Genomic DNA, 21,902 nt, shown 5'->3' with positions numbered 1-21,902 from the left:
TCTCTAAGAATACAATAGGCATAGTCATCTTAAAGTCTGTGTCTGATCGTTCAAATATGTGGAATCTTTGTGAGCCTGTTCTGTTCTCTTTGTTTCTGCTGGTTCTCTCTCGCTCATGTATCTCCTTGAATGTCTCATTGTTTAGATTATCTATGGGCATTGTATTTGCAAAATCATTTGTAGAAATAATTTGATGGTGCCTTTCTTCTGAAAGTCACATTTGCTTCCGTTAGGCATCTCAAGACACATAACAATCTGGCATCACTTAATCCACATCTGGGTGTAAGATGGTCAAGATGTCAAAGACTGCACCTCTTACTGCAAATACACTCTAACACCTGGCATGACACCCCGAGTGTCTCGGCCTAGAGCAGAGATGTCACCCACCCTCGGCCTATGTCTGACCCCAGATCCGGGCCTGGTCTTGTTACTTACCAGGTGCCTTCAAGTAGCTGTTTTCTATACTTTACCCAACTTTTTATTTGTCCTCAATAGGACTGTTCCAAAACACCTATTCTATCAATAAGGCAATTTCAAGAAATATTTCACATGCTAAAGTACTTCAGAAACTGCATATCATATATTTAGAAAATTCCACCTAAAATTTTTTAATCTGCTTGTTTTTAAAGATAAGAACAGTCTCCCGGGAAAATTAATAACCAAGATATGATATATCTTTACACAGAGTATAAATCAAGTAAGAATGCTGTTGACAAGTAGAAATTTCCGTTCCTTTTTTTTTTTTACCTTTATTGTTGAAAATACTACAGATGTCCCATTTTACCCCCATTGATCACCTCTCCCCGCATCCACCCCACCCCTAGGCCTTCCCCAGACCAATGTCTGTGTCCATAGGTTATGTTTATAAACATGTAAGTTCTTTGATTGATCTCTCCCCGCCCACTCCCCCATCCCCATCCCCATATTCCCTCTAAGATCCCTCAATCTGTTCCATGCTTTTATGTCTCTGGATCCATTTTGTTCATCAGTTTACTTTGTTCATTAGATTCCACATATGAGTGAGATCATATGGTACTTGTCTTTCTCTAACTGGTTTATTTCACTTAGCATAATACTTTCCAGTTCCCTCTATGCTGTCTCAAAGGATAAGAGATCCTTCTTCTTTACAGCTGCGTAGTATTCCATGGTGTGAATGTCCCACAGCTTTTTTATCCACTCATCTGCTGATGGGCACTTGGGCTGTTTCCAGATCTTAGCTATTGTAAACTGCGCTGCTATGAACATAGGGGTGCATAAGTTCTTTCTGATTGGTGTTTCAGGATTCTTAGAATATATTCCTAGAAGTGGGATCACTAGGTCAAATGGTAGGTCAATTTTTAATTTTTTGAGGAAAATCCATACTGCTTTCCATAGTGGCTGCACCCGTCTGCATTCCCACCCCCAGCAGTGTTCCCCTTTCTCCACACCCTCGCCAGCACTTGTTGTTTGTTGATGGCAGCCATTCTGACAGGTGTGAAGTGACATGTCATTGTGGTTTTCTTTTTTTTTCTTTTTTCTTTTTTTTAAATATATCTTTATTGATTTCAGAGAGAGGGAGGGAGAGGGAGAGACAGAGATAGAAACATCAATGATGAGAGAGTCATTGATCGAGCCCGCAATCCGAGCATGTGCCCTGACCGGGAAATCTAACCCCGATCGACTGGATCCTAAGTGGACGCTCAACCGCTGAGCCACGCCCGGCCGGGCTGTCATTGTGGTTTTCATTTGCATCTCTCTGATGATTAACGACATTAAGCATTTTTTCATATGTCTCTTGGCCATCGGTATGTCCTCTTAGGAGAAGTGTCTATTTAGATCCTTTGCCCATTTTTTTAACAGGATTGTTTGTCTTCTTTTTGTTAAGTTGTATGATTTCCTTATATTTTTTGGATATTAACCCTTTATCTGGTGTGTCGTTGGCAAGTATGTTCTGCCATACAGTGGGCTCCCTTTTTGTTTTGTTGATAGTTTCTTTTGCTGTGCAGAAGCTTTTTATTTTGATATAGTCCCATTTGTTTATTTTCTCCTTAGTTTCTCTTGCCCTAGGAGAGGTATCGTCAAACATATTGCTACAAGAGATGTCTGAGATTTTGCTGCCTACGTTTTCTTCTAGGATTTTTATGGTTTCACATCTTACATTTAGGTCTTTTATCCATTTTGAGTTTATTTTTGTGTATAGTGTAAGTTGGTGGTCTAGTTTCATATTTTTTGCATGTACCTGTCCAATTTTCCCAGCACCACTTATTGAAGAGACTGTCTTTACTCCATTGTATGGTCTTGCCTCCTTTCTCAAGTATTAATTGACCATAATGGCATGGGTCAATTTCTGGGTGCTTTGTTTTGTTCCACCGATCTATGTGTCTGTTCTTGTGCCAGTACCAGGCTGTTTTGATTACAGTGACTTTGTAGTATAACTTGATATCTGGTATTGGGATCCCTCCAGCTTTGTTCTTTCTCAAGATTGACGTGGCTATTTGGGGTCTTTTTTAGCTCCATATAAATTTTCAAAGTGTTTGTTTTAGCTCTGTGAAATACGCTGTTGGTATTTTAATAGGGATTACATTGAATTTATAGATTGCTTTCGGTAGTGTGGACATTTTAACGATGTTAATTCTTTCAATCCACAAACATGGTATTTTTTTCCATTTGTTTATATCTTCCTCTATCTCTTTTTTCAGTGTCCTGTAGTTTTCCAAGTACAGATCTTGTACATCTCTGGTTAAGTTTATTCCTAGGTATCTTATTTTTTTAGTTGCAATGGTAAATGGGATTCTTTTTTTGGTTTCTCTTTCTGAAAGTTCATTATTGGTGTATAAAAATGCCATCGATTTCTGGGTGTTAATTTTGTATCCTGCTACCTTGCTGAATTCATTTATTAAATCTAGTAGTTTTTTGGTGGAGTCTTTAAGGTTTTCTGTGTACAATATCATGTCATCTGCAAATAATGACAATTTTGTTTCCTTCTTTCCAATTTGGATGCCTTTTATGTTTTCTTCCTGTCTGATGCCTGTGGCAAGGACTCCCAGAACTATATTGAATAAGGGTGGTAAAAGTGGACATCCCTGTCTTCTTCCTATTCTTATTGGAAATGGTTTTAGTTTTTGCCCATTGAGTATGATATTGGCTGTAGGTTTGACATATACAGCCTTTATTATGTTGAGGTATGATCCCTCTATTCCCACTTTGCTGAGAGTTTTTATCAGAAATGGGTGTTGGATTTTGTGGAATGGTTTTTCTGCATCTATTGATACGATCATGTGATTTTTGTCTTTCATTTTGTTTATATGATGTATCACGCTTATTGATTTGTGAATATTATACCAGCCTTGTATCCCTGGAAAAATCCCACTTGGTCATGATGTATGATCTTTTTAATATGTTGCTGGATCTGATTTGCTAATATTTTGTTGAGCATTTTAGCATCTATGTTCATCAGGGATATTGGCCTGTAATTCTTTCTTTGTAGTGTCTTTATCTGGTTTTGCAATTAGGCTAATGCTGGCCTCTTAAAAAGAGCTCAGACGTGTTCCTTCCTCTTGGATTTTTTGGAATAGTTTGAGGAGGATAGGTGTTAGTTCTTCTTTGAATGTTTGGTCAAACTCCCCTGTGAAGCCATCCATGCCAGAGCTTTTGTGTGCTGGGAGCCCTTTGGTCAGCAGTTATTGGCTTATGCAGGTCTTCTGACTCTTCTTGATTGAGTTTTGGCACGATATATTTTCCTAGGAATTGGTCCATTTTGTCCTGGTTGTCCAGCTTGGTGGTATATAGTTGTATTTCTGTTGGATCAGTTGTTCTTTCACCTCTTTCGTTTTTGATTTTGTTTATTTGGGTCCTCTCTCTTTGTTTCTTGATGAGTCTGGCTAAAGGTTCATCAATCTTGTTTATCTTTTCAAAGAACCAGCTCTTGGTTTCATTGATCTTTTGTATTGTTTTTTAGTCTTTATGTCATTTATTTCTGCTCTGATCTTTATTATTTCTTTTCTTCTACTTACTCTGGGCTTTTCTTGTTGCTCTCTTTCTAAGTCTTTAAGATGTATGTTTAGATGGTTTATTAAAAGTTTTTCTTGCTTTTTGAGGTAGGCTTGTAGTGCTATGAAGTTCCCTCTCAGGACTCCTTTCATCGTTTCCCATAGATTTGGAGTTGTTGTGTGTTCATTTTCATTTGTTTCCAGGAAGTTTTAAATTTCTTCCTTGATTTCTTTGGTAACCCATTCACTGTTTAAAAACATGCTATTTGGCCTCCTTGTGTTTGAATGTTTTTTAGTGTTTTTATTGTGGTTGAATTTTAAGTTTATGCCATTGTGGTCCGAGAAGATGCTTGTTATGATTTCAGTCTTCTTGAGCTTGTAGAGACTTGTTTTGTGTCCTAACATGTGGTTTGTCTTTGAGAATGTCCCATGTGGACTTGAGAAGAATGTATATTCTGAAGCTTTGGGGTAAAATGTTCTGTGAATGTCAATTAAATCCACCTGATCTAGTGTGTCATTTAGAATCACTGTTTCCTTGTTGATTTTTTGTCTGGAAGATCTATCCAGTGAAGTCGGTGGGGTGTTAAAGTCCCCAGGTATGACTGTATTGCTATCGATCTCTCCTTTAAAGTCCTATAGAAGTTTTTTTATATATTTAGGTGCTGCTATATTGGGTGCATATATACTTATCAGGGTTATATCCTCTTGTTGGATTGATCCCTTTCATATTATGTAGTGACCTTTCTTGTCTCTCATTATAGTCTTCATTTTGAAGTCTATTTTGTCCAAGTTTTGCTACCCAGGCTTTCTTTTCATTTCCTTTTCGTGGAAAATTTTTTTCCATCCCTTCACTCTCATCCTGTGTGAGTCTTTTGTTCTGAAGTGGGTCTCTTGTAGACATCATATATTTTGGTCATGTCTTCTTATCCACTCACCCACCCTGTCTTTTTATTTGGGCATTTAATCCATTTACATTTAAGGTTATTATTGATAGGTACTTATCTATTGCCATTTTAATTCTTTATTCCTTTGCTTCTCTCTTTCTCTATTTCTCATTCCTGTTACAGCACTCCCTTTAACATTTCCTGCAATGCTGTTTTGGTGGTGATAAACTCCTTTAGCCTTTCTTTGTCTGGGAAACTCTATTTCACCATCTGCCTTGAATGATAATCTTGCTGGATACAGTAGTCTTGGTTTCAGGTCATTGTTTTGCATTACCTTGAATACTTCATGCCACTCCCTTCTGGCCTGTAGAGTTTCTGATGAGAAATCAGCTGACAGCCTTACGGGAGCTCCTTTGTAGGTAACAGCTTGCTTTCCTCTTGCTGACTTTAAGATTCTCTCATCTTGAATTCTTGGCATTTTAATTATGATGTGTCTGGGTGTGGGGCTCTTTGGGTTCTTCTTGCTTGGGACTCTCTCTGCCTCCTGAACTTGTATGACTTTTTCCTTGACCAGGTTAGGGAAGTTTTCTGCCATTATTTCTTCAAACAGGTTCTCTCATCTTGCTTACTTTTGACCTCCTCTGGCCCTCCTATGATGCGAATATTGTTAATTTCATATTGTCCCAGAGCTCCCTTAGACTCTCCTTCTGTTTAATTGTGTTTTCTTTTTGGATCTCTGATTGAGTGATTTTTTTCTACCCTGTCGTCTAATTCACTGATACAATCCTCAGCTTCCTCTAATCTGCTGTTTATTCCTTCCAATGTATTCTTTATTTCTGCTATGTCGTTCTTCATTTCCTTCATAGTTTCCATATCTTTTTTACATGCTGTTGAGCATCCTTACAATCAGTATTCTGAACTCTATATCTGATAGATTGCTTATCTCCATTTCATTTAGTTCTCTCTGGAGACTTCTCTTGTCCTTTCATTTAGGGCTTGTTTTTTTTGTCTCTTCATTTTGGAAGCCTGTTTGGGTTTGTTTCTAAGTATTAGGTAGGCCTGCTAGGACTCTCAGTCATTTTATTTTATTTTATTTTATTTTTTTTATTATTATTATTTTTTTAATATATCTTTATTGATTTCAGAGAGAGGAAAGGAGAGGGAGAGAGAGAGATAGAAACATCAATGATGAGAGAGTCATTGATCGAGCCCACAACCCGGGCATGTGCCCTGACTGGGAATCGAACCCCGATCGCCTGGTTCCTAGGTCAGCGCTCTACCGCTGAGCCACGCCCGGCCAGGCTCTCAGTCATTTTACATGGTCTCTAGTGCAGGCCAGTATCAGACGCAGTTTGTGACTGGACCCATGTACCCTGTTTGGAGCTATCAACAACCCACAGCTTGAGTTCTCCTCTGCTGGTGTTGGGTGAGGTTGGACAGACCCAAGATGCATACCAAAGTCTGCTTTTCCAAGGTCCAGTTTCCAAAGCAGATCAGGCAAAGACTCAAAACACTCTGAGGTCTGCCTCTGCCTGCAGGCTGATTAATCTGATTTTCTTAATGAGCCTCAGACTGTAAAAGCTCCTGGGAGTAGGGCAAGAGGTTTTCCAGCAGGGTGGGGCAATTGCTTCCCCCATCAGGCCAAAGCTTCTGGGAAGGCGAGTGTCTGCCTCTGCAGTATGGGGGAATGACTCGCTCCAGGAATCCAGAGGCCTGCCCTTTGAGCTCCATGTCCCTGGCCCACAGCCCTAGGTTCTCCTCACACAGCTCCAGTCCACTCTGCCCTCCCTCTGCTGGATCCTAAGGTGAATGGCTGCACATGAAACTTTGTGTGTTGGCTTTTTAAGAGGGAGCGGAGCCTGCATTTCCAGGCTTTCTCTCCCTGGTAGATAGAAACCCAGACGCTTTTCAGGGCCAGATGTTATGTAGGCCCCTGTCTCAGGTCTGGTGCTCTGGGCTGGGGAGCCCTGTCAGGGGTTTAGGCCCCAGAGTCCTCAGTGGGAACCCCCACAGCTGAGATCTCCCTCTGGACCTTCAGCTGCTGCGTGTGGGAGCCCAGCCAGCCCTCTGGTGCCTCTGCACTTCCTACCCGTCTATGTGGTCTCCCCTTTTCCTCCTTGGTTATGAGGGTGCTCTCCAGCTCATCTTCAGTTGCAGTTCGTTATTCAGGGTGGTTTTTCTATAGTTTAGTTTTAAATTCTGTTCCGTCCAGGGAGAAAGTCAGTGTAGCTTCCACTCAGTCTGCCTCCATCTTGGAATCTCCCACTTGAAAATTTTTAAATAAACAATCATGCCATAGCCTTAAGTAGTGTGATCAGTTTTTTCTTTTAGCAGCCATAAAATTGATTGCAAATAGCCTTGGAATAGAATACTTTTATCTAAAATACATTTTAAGCTAGTACTTAAGTATCTGAAGTTTTGGGGGGATTTTTTTGTAGGTTTCCATCTTGTTTAAAGATTTTTGTGCATTTGAGCTGTTGCAGTGAGTTCAGATTGATTGTTTGACGTCATTAGTTGTATCTTTTCTTCCTATTAAGACAGTTTGTCAGCTGTAGGCAGAAGTTCCTATTCAGGGTCTCCCTGCTCAATTGAATTCTGGCTATTATACTGTTTTTACTAATGTAAAACATGTTCTTTTTCTCTGGGGCAGTTAAAAGAGAAGTAATTTTTAAAATACAAAGTAAAATAAATAAATTTATTTATGTTCAATATTTCAGTCTTTCCAGCAGCACCCAGATTTCCTGAGTTCTTCAATGACATAAGATTTCATCAGCATGATTTTTATATCTTTTTTCCTATAACTACCCTTTCCTAGTGTATCCTCTCAGCTCTGTGAATTATCATTTGCTCCTTACTCTATCAGGAAGTGTTTTGTCATATATAATTTTTATAGCAACCAAATAAGTCATTGTAGACTTTAGAGCAGAACAGATCACTCAAAATTTATTCTGAAGTGAAACCTCCCTGGAAAGCCATGTCAATGTCATGAATATGACACATTGATTTTACTTGGCAGAGCCCCTCAGAGTTTTGGAACTGATATCACTTACAGATGGTTTTATTTTTTTCTTTTACAGTTAATTCATAACTCATTAAGATAAAAATTCTATTTTTAGACTTACACTCTAAAATTTATTTATTTATTTATTTATTTATTTTAATATGTCTTTATTGATTTCAGAGAGAGGAAAGGAGAGGGAGAGAGAGAGATAGAAACATCAATGATGAGAGAGTCATTGACCGGCTGCCTATCCCACAACCCGGGCATGTGCCCTGACCGGGAATCGAACCCCGATCGCCTGGATCCTAGGTCGACGCTCAACCACTGAGCCATACCCGGCCGGGCACACTCTAAAATTTAAAAACTGTCCTTTTCCTGTAATTACAAATGTCTCTTTCGAAAGGATGGTTTTAAATTGCTTACTCAGAAGCTACTTTAGTCACTTTCTTTGAGGAATGTGAGTGTACATTCTTAGGGTTCTGTTAGCCAGATATATTAAGAAGAATTTAAGTATTTAGGAAAGTAGTATTTCTTGGTGTTATGAGTAAGTTCAGAAATGTACTTGTAGCCCGGCCTGCATGGCTCAGTGGTTGATCATCGACCTAGGATCCAGGAGATCGAGGTTCGATACCTGGTCAGGGCATATACCTGGGTTGTGGGCTTGCTTGATCCCCAGTAGGGGACGTGCAGGAGGCAGCCGATCAATGACTCTCTCATCGTTGTTTCTCTCTCTCTCTCCCTCCTCCTCTCCCTTTCTCTCTGAAATCAATAAAGACAATTTTTTTTTTAAAAGATGTGAAAACTCTGTGTCATAGAGCTTGAGGAGATCACTGATAGGGTATTATGATGAAAATGACCAACAAGTGGCCAAGGAATTGATGAAAAGATCTTCAACCTTAGTAGTCAGTGAAGGCAAATGAAAACAATGAGATAGCACCTCACCACCACATTATGAAATATTAGAATCAATACCAACTTAGGTAAAGATATGAAAAAACAAGTTAACATTCATATCCTGCTGTTGGGAAGGTAAATTGATACAGCTACTCTTATCTACTAAAATTTTTTTTTAAATGCATACCCTATGACTTAGAATTTCCACTCCAGGAATTTCTTTTTGCTTAGAGAATACTTGAACATAGGCGCATGGGCACATGTGTAGGGTTGTTCATTGCAGCATTGCTTGTAACAGTGAAAAATCTGAACAGTCTAAATATTCAGCAACAGAGAACAGCTCGCTCATCTATGCAGCAGCTTCCAAAGAATGCTGAAGATCTGATAAATAGATAAAGCTATAGACTAAAAATACCATTACAGAACAAAACTAGCAAAGCAAAAAAATGTTTTAGTAGCAAAAAAATGTATCAAAGGCCATAGAAGGGTGTTGAATGAAACAGAATATGAAAATGTTGAGGCCTTCTGTCCCCAAGTCCAACATCAATGTGATCATTAAATCTAGAAATGATTTTACATGACTTTTTTCTTATTACTAAAATGACTTAAGTAGCAGTAATCTGAACTGTACTTTTTATTAACGAAAGTATCTTAGAGAATAATAGAAATATAGAAATAAAGGGTCCTGTAGACGTAGATCTCAGTAGTGGAGCCATCATAAGACTCTACTAAAGTCTGTGCTTCAGAGAACTGTTATTATAATAATTGTCTTCCCAATGCTTATTTTATAGTTAAAATTTAACTTTTATACTCAAAGACTACATCTTGACATATGCTCCTGAAATTCACACCTAAGGTTTTGTTGTCTGACACACTGACCACAGAAATTTTCCATGTTATCTTAGAGATTTTTAAAGGCTATTTTCTATGCCTAGTAAATTAATTTTTTTTTAATTTTTTTTTAAATATATCTTTATTGATTTCAGAGAGAGGAAAGGAGAGGGAGAGAGAGAAACACTAATGATGAGAGAGTCATTGATCGGCTGCAGCCCACAACCCGGGCATGTGCCCTGACCGGGAATCGAACCCTGAACGCCTGGATCCTAGGTCGATGCTCAACTGCTGAGCCGTGCCCGGCCGGGCTGCCTAGTAAATTAAAACATGCTTCTTTTTACAGACCAACTGTGCTAGAAGAAAGGAAAATCATCATAAAAAATGGCCGGCACCCTGTGATTGACGTGTTGCTGGGCGAACAGGATCAGTATGTTCCCAACAGTACAAGTTTATCAGTAAGTACATCATGCCTCAGATACATAGAAGGTGATAACATCGATCACAAACTTTTAAATACCAAGTGATGTTTTTTTTAAATTTACCCAAGTTCTGACCTTGGCTTTAAATGGTCTAATCCTTGGCTGTAGTTTTATATTTACTGCTAAATATGGAATTGGTGCCCTTTCCAGTGAAAAGTATTCTGTAGAGGGAAAGATTTAGCAACCAAAGGATTAGTCTTAATTAGCTATCCTAGGTAACCCAGCAAAAGTTCTGTATTTATAAATGCCCACGGGTGCTAATGAAGTGGGGTCACACGATGGTTTTGCACATTCCTGTTTGTGTGTTGTGTTCTGTGCTCTGTCTGGGCTTCCACTGTAGTCACACGTCCAGTGAGAGACTCACAGATGCTGATTGCAGTGATGAATTTTTGTCATCTGGGCTAGAGTTCTCTTACAGAGCATTAATGATCTAAATACCTGGTCATTTTACACATACTGAGTGCCTGTTTGGCCCCAGGTAGTGAAGCAAGTTTAGGACAGAGAGTGGTAAGCAAGACGGAAGTACCTGCCGCCCTCGCAGGCTGCGTCCCGCGGAGAAGGCAGGCGTTGCGGTAGGGTTTGGGGTGATTCACATCCAAGGGCAGGATGGAGCAGGATGGCAAGAAATCCACCATACTCAGAATGGCAAGCAATTTAAAACTTAGGAATTGTTTATATCTGGAATTTCCATGTAACATTTTTGGACCTTGGTTGACCTTGGGTAATTGAAACCACGGAAAGTGAAAGCATGGACAAGGGGGGGCTACTGTACTAGCAGGAGTGACTGAAGCTGGGGAAAGAAGTGATCTTGTGGGATGGCGTGTGCGCGCTACATAGTTTCATCGTCAAAGATAAATAAAGCCATATGCAAATTAAAGCGGTAAAGGTAGTTTTATTTAGTAGTATTGCAGTAGGGTAAAGAGTCTAGCATGAACTGAACTCTCATCTTCCATTTGTGCCGAGGGACTGGGCATTTTAAAGGCGCCGTGAGAACAGGGAGGGGACGGAGTGGGGGTGGGCAGTGATGAGCACATTTCGGGAAGTGGGACCTGACTAAGAGCACGAAAGGGGACTGGTTAATTGGGGGTTACTGACTGGCACTAATGCTCATACCCTCCCACAGGGACTGGGAAGGAAATGTTTTGTGTTTCAAAGAGATGGTTCTCTATCCTTGAGAGCTCAGTTCTTGGTGGGAGATTTACATCTCAAAGGGACAGAGAAATGAATTATAATTGCAAGCTTTCTGAAGTAACTGCTCTAAGAGAGGGTTCAGGGGCCTATCTGCTTATCACCAGGTTTTGGCTGGAACAAACAGTAAATGCTCCTGGCAGTGCTGTGGCCTTGAGCTGTTAGTTCTGGTCTCTTAGTGGAGAGGGTAAATGAAATGATTTGTACAGAGAAGGTGCAGTTTTGTGTGTTTTGTTTTGTTTTTTAATACATTTTTATTTATTTATTTCAGAGAGAGTAAGGGTAGAGGGAGAGAGAGAGAAGATAGAAACATCAATGATGAGAGAGAGTCATTGATCGGCCGCCTCCCGCACACCCCTTACTGGGGATCAAGCCCACAACATGGGCATGTGCCCTGACCGGGAATCAAACCTCGATCTCCTGGATCCTAGGTTGATGCTCAACTAGGTTGAGCCACGCTGGCCAGGCAGGTGCAGTTTTTATAGGCCAGGTTTGAGGCCTGCTAGCCTTTGATCAAGGAGAGAGTCTTTGTCAACATAGAGTAAAATTAATCTGGTGGTGAGATCAAAGAATTAATATGTAGGGCATAGTGAAGTGAGAGAGGTCCTATCAGAGAATGATATGTGTGGCTTTAAGATTTCAGAGGTCATGTTCTTCTGCATAACGGCAAGATCCTAGGTATGGCCTCGAGATGAGGAGATCAAGGAAAGGGTTTGGGGAAGGTCATCCATGTGAATGTTGAAATCACCTAAGGTAACTGCAGGATTTGTAGTTGAAGATGCAGGTTGTCCAGATATCAGATTTCAAGGGATGGGGACTGGTGACCCGGAGGTTTGTAGATGTCTTCCCTGAGGACAAGTAAAGATGGGAAAGCCCTAAAGAAGCAGATAGGAGAACCTCTGAACCCTGAGATACATGGGGCAGGATGTGGCAACCAACTCAGCCTCCGAATGAGAGGACTGAGGGGAAGAGCAGCCAGGCGTCGGTTAAGCCAGCGTATGAAGGAAACGTTAGCCACAGAGGTCAGAAACGTAGGCATATTGGGGAATTTTTCAGAGGACAGTGGACGAATGGAAATGTAGGGGAGCAGTTGGAAATTAGGTCAGAGGGAGGAAGCTGAGAACACCAGGGGTGTTGGGACGATAACAGCCATCTCGGGCTGTGAGCAAGGATGGCAAAGATGCTGCCGACGAATTAGGCCAACCACAGGGTAGAGTGGGAGGGAAGGCTTTGACTTACAGCTAGTTTAATGGTACATTTTGATACCATACAAAGACTTTGGTATTATAACCCGATCCCCAGTACGTATAGACTTGCTCATTCTTGTTAGGGAATTTGTAGATTACTCAATTTATCAAACCCAGTGAATAAGCACTGTGCTTCATTGTCTTTTAAAGGAAGGTTACGTGTATGTGAGGACTCTCAGTTCCCTCCTACCAGTAGGGCATAGCTTTTCTTGAGAAAGTGTATGGTTAGAACATTTAGTCCCTTGATTTATAATTTACTAATAAATCACTTCGGCGTCATTTCCTGTTACTGCCCCGCCCCCAGCGCAGCTCAGTGCCCCCAGAACAGCAGCCAGCTCGACCCCAAGCGTGTTGGCCTTGACATTTTTTGTTTTTTTCCCCTTTTTCTTTTTTTTCTCTTTTCCTCTTTCTTTTAAATAATGTATTATAGTATTTAATAAAGTCAGACTTGAGAAACTAAAATAGCTTTCTGCCTAATTGCAAGAATGTTTTAAAGAAACATTGAACTCTTACATTTAAATTATTACCAAATCAATGCGGTGGTTTATTCCAGCAGGCATCTCAGGATGTGCAGCACATCCGACTCTTCCGCCTGCGCTTTTCCAACTGGAGCAGGAGCGGGTGGGGAACTGTTGCTGTGGTGGTGACGCGCAGTCTGTTTTGCAGGGTGTGGAGGGATAGTGTTAGAAGGAACTTAGTGTAAACGCAATTTAAAGTATTTTTTAGGTGTTAATTATAAAATATACCCTGAAAATAATTTGCTGAAAGTCAAATGATATTGTTGCTTTTGATAATCAGGTAAGTAAGCAATGGTCTTTCGTCCATGTAAGTACAAGTACACTTTTCTGGAGTTTGTGTTCCATTAACCTACAGTGCTTCCCAGCAAACCAGCTTCCTGCCCTCTTTTCCTCTCCTGGTTTTTAGAAGACTCCCGCCACCCTCCACATTTCATGATCTTGCATTTATTTATGAGTTTTTGTTAGCATTGTTTTATGAATGTATGTTCTTATGGATCTTGACACTTATTTTGTTCCTGATGCCAGGCTACAAGAAGAGAGAGATGTGACTGCGTAGCTTCCCTGGCAGGACCATAGCAAAGAGCCAGACAGGAGGGAGCCGTGGCTCTGAGGGCTGAGGGACACTGGGTGGGGAGCCCAAGGCCAAGGTGGACGCGATGCCCGCGAGCGGGGCGCGCTGCAGACGCGGGGCTCGGTGACCGCAGCGCGTGTGCGGGGGTTTGGGTTCCGGCTGTCGCTCGGCAGCTTGTGCGCGGCCGGGGGCGGCCGTGGGGAGGCCGTGGGCGGCCGTGGGGCAGCCGGGGGAGGCCGGGGAACTGCGGGGGCGGCCGTGGGGAGGCCGTGGGCGGCCGGGGGGGGGACGGGGAGGCCGTGGGGAGGCCGGGGGGCGGCGGGGGGGAGGCCGGGGGGCGGGGAGGCCGTGGGGAGACCGGGGGACTGCGGGGGGGAGGCCGGGAGAGACCGGGGCGCGGCGCGGAGGAGCCGCTCCGCTGGAGGGCTTTGGCTGAAGGCGGGTCAGGGCTCTCTAAACGTACTTCCCTCTTACCTTTAGGATTGAGAGTCACGGCTTAGCCTGAACGTCAAGAAACTGAGAACCCCGCGGCCGCGGTGGCGCGGTGCCCGCCTCCTGCCCGGGCCCCGGCTCCGCGTCTCCGGGAGGCTCCCGGGCCCGGGTCTCCCCGCCGCCCCCGCCTCTGCCCTCCGCCTCCACGGGGCTTGTCCCGGCGCGTCCCGTTTGAACCGATGCCTGCAGCCCCGGCCCGGAGCCCTGAGCCCGCGGCTCCTGCGGGGCCTGGGGGCCGGGCCGAGCGCCCCGCGGCCCGCGCTCGAGGGCGGCGCCTCCTCTGTCTGCTGCTGGGTTGGGGCAGAGCGAGGCTTCGTGACCCTCGGCCCAGCGGGCACCAGCCCCGCGGGCGGGTCGGCGTCGCCCGGCCCTGGGGGCGCTGGGCGCCGGTGCCTGCGGCTGGGGGCGGGGAGTGCGGCGGGCGGCCGCGAGCTGAACTGCGGGAGGCGCGCCCCCCCCCCCCACGCCGCCCCGGGCTCCCCTCGAGCGCGTCCTGGGCTCTCCGCGAGCGTCGTTTTCAGGGTGTCGGGGGCAGGGGACACGGGGTCCCGCGTGACCGCCTTGCGCCCGTGGCGAGCTGAGGCGCGGGGGGCTGGCCTGCGCTCCCGACGGCCGGGTCCCGAGGCCCGGGTCCCGAGGCCCCGCGCCCGTCCCCACGCCGCGGGAGCCCCCCAGTCGCGGCGGGGGGGGGGGGTCGGGGCCGGCGCCGGGGCGCTGCCCGGGGCACGTGGTCCCTGCCGCCCGATGGGTCCCTTCACCAAACGGCCCCCGGGTGGCCGGGTTTTTACAGCGGTCACGGTGGAGGTTTTTGGTTTGTGTGTTTTGCTTTTGCTTTTAATATAAATAACACAGATTCACCTTATGGGGGGGGGCGGTGAACGACCTCAGGTTGTGGAAGGGAGGAAACCGAACCCAGTGTGCGAGCCGGAGGCTCCCCAGGGTGCGGGGACCTTGGCGTCTCCCCGAGGCCCCTGCAGCCCAGGGGCTCCGGGGGCGGGGCAGACCCGGCGCCTGGCACAGCCCCCCGCGATCAGGAGGGGGCTCCCGGGCCGGGGCAGACCCGGCGCCTGGCACAGCCCCCCGCGATCAGGAGGGGCTCCGGGGGCGGGGCAGACCCGGCGCCTGGCACAGCCCCCCGCGATCAGGAGGGGGCTCCCGGGGCGGGGCAGACCCGGCGCCTGGCACAGCCCCCCGCGATCAGGAGGGGGCTCCGGGGGCGGGGCAGACCCGGCGCCTGGCACAGCCCCCCGCGATCAGGAGGGGGCTCCGGGGGCGGGGCAGACCCGGCGCCTGGCACAGCCCCCCGCGATCAGGAGGGGCTCCGGGGGCGGGGCAGACCCGGCGCCTGGCACAGCCCCCCGCGATCAGGAGGGGCTCCGGGGGCGGGGCAGACCCGGCGCCTGGCACAGCCCCCCCCGAGATCAGGAGGGGCTCCGGGGGCGGGGCAGACCCGGCGCCTGGCACAGCCCCCCGCGATCAGGAGGGGCTCCGGGGCGGTGCCCACGTGCTGAGGAGCGGGAGCGATGCTGAAGCTGGTGAAGATGGGGAGGCGGGGGCCACCCCGTTTCCCAGGATCGGCTTTGGCCACATAAAAGCTGAAGACTAGTTGCAGCCATAGCCACGAGCTGTGGGCTCTGCGCCTGGCTCCCCCGCGGAACAGCCGTGACATTCGTCTGAGTGTTGAGCTCAATTTAATTCCATGTCTGGGTTCTTCTCATAGATTTTGCTATAAATGCGTTTCCCACGTGGCACGATCGTTGCGTCATCTTATTAAAAATGAGAGGAAATGCTCGGGCACCGGAACAGCCCCGCTTCCCGCGGGGCCGCCGAGCGCGCTGACCCCGCGCGTCCTCCCGCCCGCGTCCGTCTCCGCGGAACGAAGCCGCTGGTCCCCGCGGCCGCACGTGGGCCGCCCCAGGGCCTCCGTCGCCCGCGCCTGTCTGGTCGCCCTCAGACTCCTCGCGCTCGGCCGCCTGTGCGTGGGGGGGCGCGTGCCCGCGGCCGTGGGGGCGCCGTCCCGGCCGCGCGCTGCTTTTCCTCCCGGGCGCTCGGGCGCCTCCCGTCTTCACGTGTGAAACGGGGGCGCTAACGACCGGCCCGGGCGTAACTGGCCTCACCCGCGTCTCAGCGGGCAGCCGGCGGCCCCCCCCCCCTTGGGGTTCGTAGGTCACCGCTTGGGGTTCGTAGGTCACCGCTTGGGGTTCGTAGGTCACCGCTTGGGGTTCGTAGGTCCCCTCCGGTTTAAAGGGAAGGAAGGGGTGGGCTGAGTGCGACTGCAGGAGCCTTCACTAGGGTCTCTTACCGAACCTGCCATTGGCATTATGGGAATAAAACACTTGCCAACATTTTCAAAAGCCTGCAGCTACTATGAAAATAGGTCTGCCATGATCCTTGTTTAAGACATGTCAATATTTGTACCTGTCGAGGGAGGAAGCATTTTCTGCGGAAAATTAGCTGATGCCCAAGTCTTGCACATTGACGTGAGTTTTTTCTCTGCTGTGCATCTTTCCACCTCAGGGGTCTCCTGACCATCACTCCAGCGCAGTCGGTGATGGGTCCAGGGAGGGACCCTGAGCAAGGGCAGCCGGCCTCCAGCTCAGCAGCAGCTGTGCCTTGATGGCCCTGAGCAGGGAACCCCTTGAGCCGGTTCGCTTCACACCCCCTTGCCACCCCTGAGCAGCTCTGCATTGCAGGGCAAGGCACTTGGCTTCTCTGAGCGCTTTCTCGCCTGTGACGGGGGAAGGCAGTAACACTAACACAGTGACCTAGCATTACCCCACGGGCCTCGTGAGAACTGCATGATTTGTATGAAATCATTAGCACAACGCCTTGCACTTGTCCTTATGACACCTTAAAGCGCACCTTCTCCTTTCCTCCCACAGAAGATCACGTTAAATGTGGAAGTTGATTAGTTTCTCAAAACTTACTGGTTTAGATGCAGTGTTTGACGCTTGATACACAATGCTAAGATCTTATGACGGATACTCTGCAGACACATTGCCAGTACTAAGGCAAAAACCTTAAAGAATGAACTTCCAGCTGCTCCAAAGGTTCATGAAGACAGTACATGCCACCTGGAAATATAGTCCCCTTAGTGCAATACTTCAGCTTTTCTTTACTGCCACTCATCCACTCAGCTGTGGTTCTTGAGAACTTGCTCTGGGTGTGGCATCCTGCTCGGCGCATGGCACAGGCTGGGTACTGCCAGGTCAGTCCATTTTGGTGCATTCCCAGTCATTTCAGCCCGTTCCAGAGTGGGTGAAAAGGAAGTTTTTTGCCGATTATTAAGACAAATTATTTACAACATAGAATACCATAAGATAGTCAAAAGGCACAAACTTACAGTTATACGATAAATAAGGTCTAGGGAGGCAACGTACAGCGTGGTGGCTACAGCTAACATGCTGTAGGATAGACAGGAAAGTTGTTAAAAGAGTAACTCCTAGGAGTTCTCATCACAGAGAAAAATTGTTTTCTTTGTATCTATATGAGAAAATGGGTGTTAGCCGAACCTATGTGTAAGTCTAAGCATCATGTTTGTCAATTATTTCTCAAGAAAACTGGGGTGGCCCGGCCGGGCGTGGCTCAGCGGTTGAGTGTCGACCTAGGATCCAGGCGATCGGGGTTCGATTCCCAGTCAGGGCACATGCCCGGGTTGCGGGCTCAATCAATGACTCTCTCATCATTGATGTTTCTATCTCTCCCTCTCCCTTCCTCTCTCTGAAATCAATAAAGATATGAAAAAAAAAAAAAGAAAAAACTGGGGTGGGGGAGAAATTCTTTATTCCCAGGATTATAAAGATATTCACCTAAAAGTTTTTATAAATCTTTTAAAGTTTTACTTTTCAGATTTAGGTCTTCATCTTCCCAACATTTTTTCTTGAGTTTTCTCTAGCATTTCTTTCTGCATGTCATTGTAGAGTCCACTTATCCAGTTCTTTGGGGGGGGGAAATTGAGATTCTTATTGGAATTACATTGACATCTATAGATCAATTTGGGGAAGAGTTCATATCTTTATCTGGATGTGACAGAGTTTGTTTCTCCATGAATATAGTATACACTTAATCTGGTTTTCTGTAAGTTCTCTCAAAATTTTAAAATTTTCTCCATAAAGGATTTTTACATCTTTGGTCATATTTATTACTCAGTTTTTTTTGTGTGTGTTTTTTTTTGCTATTTCAGTCATAACTTTTTTATAATTATATTTCCTAATTGTTGCTCTTATGGAAGAGTGCAGTTGATTTTGCATTTTGAGCACTTGTATATTTTTCTAGGGTAGATTCTGAAGAGAGGAATTGCTGGGTGTTATAGACCAGTATATGGAACCTTTAACTGTACTGGATATTTCCAAAGTGCTCTCCACATCCTGCCAACACGCTGCATGAATAGATTTTCAAACCTGTGGATAATTTGTTGGCTGTGCCTTCAGAATTTTTTACTATTCCTATATCTTTATTCTTTCAAATGAATGTTACAAATCACTTTTAGGTTTCTTGAAAAACACTACTGATTTCATTTTTTTCCTGATTAATAATATATTTTTGTCCCTTTGTTTCTTCCTCTATCTTATTCACATCCTTTGCCCGCTTTTCCATTGTCTTGATGTTATTAATATGTAGGAGTACTCCTTTGTTATATGCCTTTTCATTTTGAGTTTGATGACTTTTTTTAGCAGGTTTTTTTTCTAATTAAATGTGTTTCCATGTCTTATTTTGGTATACATTCGTGTTGGACATACACCTAGGAGCAGAAGTGTTCAGATCTGTTTTCAGCTTCAGTAGATTCTGCCAAACAGTTTTCTAAAATAGTGTGCAATGTACTCCCAAACAGCTCTATATAAGAATTCCAGTTGTTCTATATCTTTGCCAAAGTTTAATATTGACAGTTTTGGGGGTTTTTGTTATTAATCCTCAACTAAGAATATTTTTTTCCCATTGATCTTTTAGAGAGAGTGGAAGGGAGGGAGAGAAAGAGAGAGAGAGAAACATCCCAGGTGAGAGAGACACATCAATTGGTTGCCTCCCACATGTAACCAAGCCTGCAACCGAGGTGCGTGCTCTTGGCCAAGATCGAACCCGGAACCCTTCAGTCCACGGGCCAGCGCTCTAACCACTGAGCAAAACCAGCTAGGGCTGTTGTGTGTTTTAACTATAGCTATTTCGTACCTATGAAGTGATGTCTCTATGATTTGATTAGTGTCTTCTCAAAAGATTTGAAGTTAAACACCTTTTCATAAGTTTATTGGCCATTTGTATATTTTCTTTTCTCATGTTCTTTTAAAATTTTGACCATTTTTCTAGGGGTTTGTAGGAGTTCTTTATGTATACTGTTCACTTTTGGAAATGTGTAATATGTATTCTGATCTGCAGCTTTTCATTCTCTTAATGGCATCATTTGATGAATAAGGAGTTCATAATTTTAAGACACTCTAATTTTCCAATGTTTTCCTTTATAATTAGTTGTGATTTATTATGTTTTAAGAAATCTTTGTCTAACCCAAAGCAAATTATAAATTCAGTGCAATTCCTATTAAAATACCAACAGCTTATTTCACAGATCTAGAACAAACATTTCAAAAATTCATATGGAACCAAAAAAGACCCTGAATAGCTGCAGCCATCTTGAGAAAAAAGAACAGAGTGGGAGGAATCACTTTACCGGACATCAAACTGTTCTACAAAGCCATTGTAATCAAAACGGCCCGGTATTGATACAACAACAAACATAGAAATCAGTGGAACAGAACAGAGACCCCAGAAATAGACCCACGCCATTATGGTCAGTTAATGTTTGACAAAGGAGGCAAGAGCATCCAATGGAGTAAAGACAGTCTCTTCAGTAAGTGGTGCTGGGAAAACTGGACAGGTACATGCAAAAAAATGAAACTAGACCACCAACTTTCACCATACACAAAAATAAACTCAAAATGGATAAAAGACTTAAATGTAAGTCACGAAACCATAAAATCCTGGAAGAAAACATAGGCAGTAAAGTCACAGACATCCCACGTAGTGGACTTTTCACTGATACATCTCCTAGGGCAAGAGAAACAAAAGAAGAAATAAACATATGGGTCTACATCAAACTCAAAAGCTTCTGCACAGCAAAAGAAAACAGCCTCAAAACACAAAGGAACCCCACGGTCTGGGAAAACATATTTGCCAAGGATGCATCTGATAAGGGGCTAATTTCCAAAGTGTACAAAGAACTCATACTACTCAGCAAGAGGAAGACAAACAGCCCAATTAAGAAATGGGCAAAGGACCTGAATAGACACTTCTCCAAAGAGGACATGCAGATGACCAAGAGACCCATGAGAAAATGCTCAGTGTCACTAATCATCAGAGAGATGCAAATTAAAACCACAATGAGGTGTCACCTCACACCTGTGAGAATGGCTCCATCTACAAATCAACAAACAACATGTGCTCATGGGGATGTGGGGAAAGGGGAACCTGGTGCACTGCTGGTGGGAATGCAGACTGGGGCAGCCACTATGGAAAACAGTATGGAGGTTCCTCAAAAAATTAAAAATGGAGCTGCCTTTTGACCCAGTGATTCCACTCCTAGGAATGTATCCTAAGAATCCTGAAACATTCATCAGAAAGAATATATGCACCCCTATGTTCACAGCAGCACAGTTTACAATAGCTAAGATCTGGAAACAGCCCAAGTGCCCATCAGTAGATGAGTGGATAAAAAAGCTGTGGGACATTCACACCATGGATACTACGCAGCTGTAAAGAAGAAGAATCTCATACCCTTTGGGACAGTGTGGAAGGACCTGGAGAATATTATGCTGAGTGAAATAAGCCAGGCAGCGAAAGACAAACATCACATGATCTCGCTTATACGTGGAATCTAAAGAACTTAATAAACTGATGAACAGAATAGATTCAGTGACATGGAAGCATGGATCAGACTGATGAATGTCAGAGGGATGGAGGAGGGCGGGTGGGTGGAGGGGGAGAGAGTGACCAAAGAATTTATATGCACATATGCACAACCCAAGGACACAGACAATGGTGGGGAGAGGGACTGGGGAGGGGGAAGGAACGGGGTGGAACAGGTCATTGGGGAGCAAAAGGGACATCTGCAATATTTTAAACAATAATAAAAAAATAAAAAAGGAATTTTTGTCTACCCCAAGGTCATGTTTTTTCTAATAATTCATTGTTTTTCTTGTCTTTCAAACCTGTAATCCACCTGGAATTGACTTTTGTTTGGGATGTAAGTTATAAAATCAAAATTCTTTGTTTTTCTATATGGATACCCTTTTGACCTAGCACCAGTTATTGAAAATGCCATCCTTTGTCACCTTTGTTATAAATTTAGAAACTAGATACACGCAATCTGTTTCTGGACTCCTCTGTTCCTCTGGTCTCTTCGTATGCCTTTGTGCCAGAATTATACTAAGTTAATGCAACATTGCAGTATGGAGCCTTCTAGTCTATGAACTGGTATATACCTTCTTTTTTTTGTTTTAATTTGTCTTTATTGATTTCATCGAGAGGAAGGGAGAGGGGGAGAGAGAAACATCAGTGATGAGTCATTGATGGGCTGCCTCCTGCGCGCCCTCCACTGGAGATTGAGCCCAAAACTGCCCTGACTGGGAATCGAGCCTCGGTCTCCTGGGTCCCACGTCCATGCTCAACCACTGAGACACATGGTTTATTCCTCCTTTTAAGTAGGTTTTCTTTCATTTCTTCCAATAATGTTTTGTAGTTTTCTGTATAGAAATCTTGTTCATTTTGTTAGATTTATTTCTCAGCGTTTGATTTTTTTTTTATATTGTGGTAAATTATATCATTAATTACAATTTTTC

At 44.6% G+C, this 21,902-nt stretch overlaps 1 protein-coding gene across 1 annotated transcript in view; it reads left to right on the top strand.

Moving 5' to 3' along the window:
• Positions 1-21,902, top strand: part of LOC148091381 (DNA mismatch repair protein Msh3-like) — a 153,059-nt gene that overhangs the window by 106,289 nt on the left and 24,868 nt on the right. Inside the window, exon 19 of the mRNA XM_087825587.1 lies at positions 9,925-10,036. Coding sequence (XP_087681713.1) covers positions 9,925-10,036 — 112 coding nt within the window. The remainder of the gene's footprint in view (positions 1-9,924; positions 10,037-21,902) is intronic.

Source organism: Miniopterus natalensis, chromosome 16 (assembly GCF_054644295.1).
Source record: "Miniopterus natalensis isolate mMinNat1 chromosome 16, mMinNat1.hap1, whole genome shotgun sequence".
Classification (NCBI taxonomy): domain Eukaryota; kingdom Metazoa; phylum Chordata; class Mammalia; order Chiroptera; family Miniopteridae; genus Miniopterus; species Miniopterus natalensis.
Note: the sequence above shows the minus strand (reverse complement) of the source record. Positions and strands in the feature narration are given on the sequence as shown.